Raw genomic sequence first — 6,255 nt, forward strand, 5'->3', positions numbered from 1 at the left:
GACTCGCGCGGGCAACTCGCGCGCGGTCGGAGCTGCCTGGCGGCGGGAGAAGTCGCGCCCAGCCGAGGCACGCGTGTCTGCGCTCGCACGGTCATGGAAGCGCCGCCGCTGCAGGCCGCGCCGACTCCGCTCCCCGGGCGGAGCCGAAGGCTGCTCCTGCTGCCGCTGCTGCTGTTCCTGCTGCGGGCCGGGGCGCTGCGGGGCTCGGAGGCAGACGGGAAACCCCGAACCCGGGAAGCGGAGTGCCACTTCTACGCGGGTGGACAAGTGTACCCGGGGGAAGCGTCCCGGGTTTCGGTCGCCGACCACTCCCTGCACCTTAGCAAAGCCAAGAGTAGGTGGCACCCCGCCAGGGGTGGGGGTGGCGGTGGCGTAGGGCTGGGGGGAGATGGGGAGAGCTGGGAGACACGTGCACGCAGGTTTCAGGGCTACCCAAGGCCTGGCATGGGCGGCATCTTCTGGGCTGCCTCGAGTCCCCGGTCCGGCCTGGCTGTCTCCTGGGTGTGGGGGCATGGAGGAGGTTTCGGCCCTGAAGAAAGGTATGGTTTCCACAGATCAGATTTGGGAAGAAGTAGTGGTTACCCCAAAAGCCGCAGATGAGGGAAAAGGGGTGACCCTAGTCCGGAGCTTGCAGGCTTCGAGGATGTTGTGCAAACAAACACTTCCTCAAACATCTAAAAGTGCTTGGAGCAATCACATCTGTTTTCAAGCAGTGTTTCTGGGAAGAATGCATTGATGAGTTGAATAATGATTCACAGAAAGTTCGATCAAACAGAAAAGTGGCTAAACAGAACGTCCAGGAGGTCAAACGTTTCTTTTGTTCTTGTCGAATCTAATGAAACTATTAAAAATCACCTTTCCCAAAACCTATTGCTGAAGGGTGGTCTTTGTGTTTCTCAGAAGCGAAGAGCTTGGTGCAGGGCGTGCTTCGACCCCTTTGTTGGGGTGGGAAGGAGATTAGAAGTAACATATTGGGGTTGATGATAAGCCTCGTGGCAAATTTGTGTCCTGCCAGTTTGGCTTTTGATTATTTGCATTTCTGTCCGGTGTACACAACTAATGGCCACTTGCAGGAAGGACACGTCAGACTAAGAGGATTCTGAGAAAGTTGTGGCCTGCTGCATCTGGTTGTTAAGATAAACGGAAAAGAAGTGGGCAGAGACTAAAGGATAAAGATTGTCCCTTGCTTGCTTTTAAATAACCTGCTTTTCTTACGGCTCATTTGGCAGCCTGTAGATGTGTATTTGGCTTTTGTGATTTAGTTACAGTATGTTCTGGACCGTTACTCAGTGAAAAATACAAATAACGCTTCACCATTATGAATCCCCATTGTTAAAGAGGATGGTCTGACTTAGAATGGAGTGGGAACGGTGAGAACAAGTTTGTTTCCTTAAACATTTGCATTTCTTTCCTACTGAAAGTGAACTACTTTGGGGAGTTTGTTTCTTAAAAAGCCAATCTTGCACTTTTAATAATCATGTATTTCCAATATCTTTTGATTTTGCTTGCCTGGGAAAAAATATTTTGAAATATGTCAACCATTTAAGTGTATACTGGCGCTACTAAGTATTTCCCATAAGAAATACCATCCAAGTCTGTTCATGGAGGCAAATTTTAACAATAGGTTTCCCTCTCCCCCCCCAAACCTTTCCAAATTTTAGATGTTTGTCACATTTCTATGCTACTTATAGGCTTATCCAATAGAATGAAAGATGCAAGGCTTTTATTCATAAATGGAATATTATGGAGCCTTTAAAGTCACTTTAAATAGTGTTTAACAATATGAAAAACAGTTCATGATTTCCTGCTTCTCTTTAAAAGTGGGGGTGAGCAACATGATTCTAATTTCTCTTTAAAGGAATCTGAAAGGGAAGAGATCAAAATGTTAGCATGGGGGGGTGAGGGGATTTAAATATTCTTTATACTGCTCTACATTTGCCAGAATCTTTGTTAATTATAGGAGCTATATTCAGGACAATTTTTGTTTTTTAATAGATGCAAGGGACTGCTGTGAGAATTCCATTTATAGATCTTAACAAAGTCACTGCATTTTTTTTGGCTCTATAAATGATGAGGGCTTTTTTTTAACACTAATTCTTTTTTATTATTACTTTTCTTAATATATAATAGTTTGGTTTTACATCATTTGGTACTTTTTTTTTCATCTCAATTGTAATCCCAGTGGGTTTCCCATCACCAAGTTACCCATGTGCCATCACCTTAGTCCAGCGCACTTCCCTCCCCCCACTGTTTTTGATCCCATTCCCCACTCCACCCCCATAAAATGTCTCTGGTATATGGCTGTTCACTAACTGTAATTCTTAAATCAAGAACCCAAATTTTTCAGAATCACGATTTTCAGAACAAAAATTTGTTTTTCAGATTTGATATTCTCAATATGCTAAAATCTTCATGGAGTATGGTGGTGAGATCATTAGTTATAACCTGCACTTAAGTAGTAACATGTATCTATAAATCATAGATTGTTCAGTATCCTTCTTATTCTCCCTCCTGCCTTTACCTAATCAAATCAGGATAAGTAGGTTGCTGGCTCAAAATAAACTATCACATGTTGCCTTATTAACTTCAGAGAGAAATTCATCTTAATTTTGTCTCTTTCTTGGAGACCAAAAATGCTGGCAGTTATACAAAATATAATAAATGCTGGCTATTGTAAGCCTTGTTTCTAGGACTCTCAACCAAACTTGGAGGCATATATTGACTTCAATGTATCTACTTGTCTTGAAAGTTTAAATGCTATCTAAGTATATGAACAGAAGATGGAGGTGTACATTATCTTCAAAGCGTGTTGGCTAATATTACAGCATGCCCTTAAGAGAGTGGCACAAACTATTCAATTTCCATCCAGTCACTTGAATGCTGACCAAGGGGGGTTTGGGTGGGGCATGGGACAGGGTGGGAATCTCCTCTTTCAAAGCTCTCTAGGAAAATAATCCCATGACCTGGGAACTTACCCTTCTCACCTGCCCAGGATGGATTTTTAAATTTCCTACTTGAATGTAGCCTGATCTGCAGCAGGTCCTGTGTGTGTGAGAAGCTACACAGATGTTTAATTAGTACACTGAAATAGCCAGTAGGGTGTAGAGCAGGGATAGAATGTAGGAGGTCTGTGAGCATGAATAGAACCAAAAAAGTCTAGCCTACAGTCGAAATTTAGCGTTTCTTTCCATCATGAACCCTGAAACAAACCACATAAGCTAAAGCAGTACTTGCTTGTACCTGTCACCTATAGACTCTTGGGTATTTTCATGCTACATGATTATTGCAGGTATCCTGAAACATCATCTACGCTCACTGCTGTCTTGGATAGTTATTAGATCACTGCTAAGTTACCATTCTAAGGTGTTAAAAGGGTTTATCAGTGATTTTTTTTAATTTTGATAAATGCATTTCAGTCTAATTGGTGTTCTTTGTAATCCTATATATCTCATTCTGAGAAATCCGTAAGCTTCACCAGACTGCTTCACCAAACCCTTGAGCGTTAGTGATTTCCTAAGGATGCCTTCTGTCATCCAATACCTTTCTCAATGTTATAATTTTATTTTTTTTTTTTTAGTTTCTAAGCCAGCACCCTATTGGGAAGGAACAGCTGTGATGAATGGAGAATTTAAGGAGCTCAAATTAAGTGATTACCGTGGGAAATACCTGGTTTTCTTCTTCTACCCACTTGATTTGTAAGTAATACATATGTACATAATAGCCAGTAAAGCTTCAGTCATTGTCAGTCATCATTCAGGAACATCAACTAAGGTTAAATTATTTTCTTTAGCTCTTGGTTTATAAAAGGAAGCTGAGATGAAGAATTGTTTCAAGGACTTCTACTACTACATATTTCAGATTCATAATTCATTGCCCCCAACAACTTACCACAACATGATGTTATCACAGTGTAATCATTAGAGAAAAACTGCAACTATAGTCATTAACCTATGCCTACTAAGGCAATAAAATGGACTGATACTATTTTAAAAAGCATTTCATAGCAAGATTTACACCACTAATCTCTTTAATGTCTCTGTTAACTAGAAAATCAATACATTCTTTTCTCTGATAATGCCATTTGACTATTTTTATTCTTTGCTGCATCTGGTGCTTTCTTGTGATTTGAAAATATTGTATATGAATAAGAAAGGTTACCTATTAATACAAACTGTGTTGTTGTAGGGGGTTTTCCTACTTTTGGCTCTGTAGCAGTGGGCACTTTTGTAAACAGGCCAGACGCTGACTCAAAACAAATGCTCTTGCAGTTTTTCAAATTCCAAGAAAGTTAAAAGATACCAAAAAGTAAGTTATCCCAACTTTGATCTTTTTTGTATTTGAATACATTGTTACAAAAGTATGTAGAAGATTCTTTTTCTCTTGGCCATTGTATATTAAGATCTCTTTTCCATGAGGACTAATTTAGAACTATGTAAATAAAATTTAAACTTTCAAAAAAAATTTAAACTTTCAGGGAGGATGCACTTGAACTCATCTCTGTTGGTTGCCTCTAAGCCTCTGAATAGATCCAAATAGTAAGCAATTTGATTATGTGATGATCTCTATTGTAACTACTCAACTTCACCACTGCAACACAAAAACAGCCATAAATAATACATTTAGAATCTGTATTTTTCTGTTCCAGTTAAAGGTTATTTACAGAAAGTAAGAGGCCAGATTTGGCCTGTACATTGAGGTTTGCCAACCCATACTCAAATCCAAAAAAGGACAAATTCTCATAAAGTCAATACACTGAGGTTAAGTCGTGAATCTATGTAATATATGGTCTTTTTAAATTAGTGAGAAATTCCTTCTTTCTAATCATCTAACTTATACTATGACTTGCCTCGCTAAAACTCATATTTCCTAGTAGAAACCAGAAGTAGAATTTTTAATATAGAAAATGATAGACCTTCTAAATTCATGTTGTTAGAAAACTAAAACATTAACATATTTGTTAAGTACATAAACCTGAATTTTGAAATTATTCTTACATAGCAGACAAATAATGCTGTTTCTTCAGTGCTACTTAAAACTCCATAATGAATAAGACAGAGCAAGTCAGAATATGATCTTAGCAATCGTCACCAGGGTAAAACGCTCCTTGCTGTTGCTTCTGCCTGAGACACTGGGCCTGGTCAGAGCAGGGACACTTCTGGGCTGTTTGCCAGTTTGTGAGGAGGAAAGTCACAAATGTAACCTGTCAGTTTTCTGGCAGCACTTTCTCTCCATCTTCACTTAAAAGTTGGGCAAATGTGTCTCTAGGTACATTTCTTGGGGTAATAGGAAGGCACAGGCTGACTGTTCCTCCCTTTTGGAAAACAGTTTAAATACATACTCTAGCCCAGGTATCCAGGGACATTATCTAGATTAGAACTGTCCACTCGCACATGGCTGTCTTCACTTGAACAGCTGATATATTTGAAAAGCCTGTTACTGGGCTGTGGTAGGAACTTATCATCCCCTCCATCTACATTTTCCAAACTTTCTTGACCAAACACACCATAGAGCGTGCATTTTTTGTTGCCACCCAAAACACCAACATACACAGGGAACATTGTCTGTGTGTAACGCCAGTGCAGCCGTGCTCATTCAACAGTGTCAAACTTCCAGTCAGTGCCACTTCCCCCACACCTTCCCCCAGTTGCTCTTCCCACCTGTTCCTTTCAGGAACCCCCAATGTAAAAGCCAACTTTGAGTTAAGTTTGTTAGCTGTATTGAGTGTCCTGAACATTCTCATATGCCCGCACACAGCGCGTTTCATAACCTACCTGTGCACGATGTAGCCTCATACTTTCATTTCACCTTTTTAAATGTTGGTTGGTCAGAACTCAGTAAAATGGCATCAGGTGTCCCGACTGTGATTTGAAAAATACTATCCTAAGGTAATATTCTCTAAACATGCCTTCTGACAACATGGAAGAACAAAGAATAAGATCTATTGCTGTCGTGGGATTGGGTGACAAGGTGGAAGAGAATTTAGGAGAAAGGGGGAGGAACGTGAGCATTTCCTCATCCCCAAGCAGAGAGGCGTCCAACTCAGAAGGTGCATAGAGGAGGGTTTTTTGTATTGAAATGATGTAAACGTTGTACAAATCACTCTATAAACAGAGTATTATTAAATTAAAATAAATAAGGCCCTCCCTGGTGGCGCAGCGGGTTAAAGCACAGCACTGAGAAGCTAAATCCACTTCCACATGAGTTCGATTCCCGCCTGCCCCGGAGGAGACCACATGGCGAGGCAGACCTCTCCTG

General features: G+C 40.8%; 1 protein-coding gene across 1 annotated transcript in view; it reads left to right on the forward strand.

Moving 5' to 3' along the window:
* The first annotated feature begins 27 nt into the window (after positions 1-27).
* PRDX4 (peroxiredoxin 4) overlaps positions 28-6,255 on the forward strand; it is a 16,659-nt gene continuing 10,431 nt past the window's right edge. Inside the window, exons 1-2 of the mRNA XM_004689914.2 lie at positions 28-334; positions 3,578-3,695. Of these exons, the coding sequence (XP_004689971.1) occupies positions 94-334; positions 3,578-3,695 (359 nt within the window). The 5' untranslated portion in view covers positions 28-93. The remainder of the gene's footprint in view (positions 335-3,577; positions 3,696-6,255) is intronic.

Source organism: Condylura cristata, unplaced genomic scaffold (assembly GCF_000260355.1).
Source record: "Condylura cristata isolate star-nosed mole 26May11 unplaced genomic scaffold, ConCri1.0 scaffold00027, whole genome shotgun sequence".
Classification (NCBI taxonomy): Eukaryota; Metazoa; Chordata; class Mammalia; order Eulipotyphla; family Talpidae; genus Condylura; species Condylura cristata.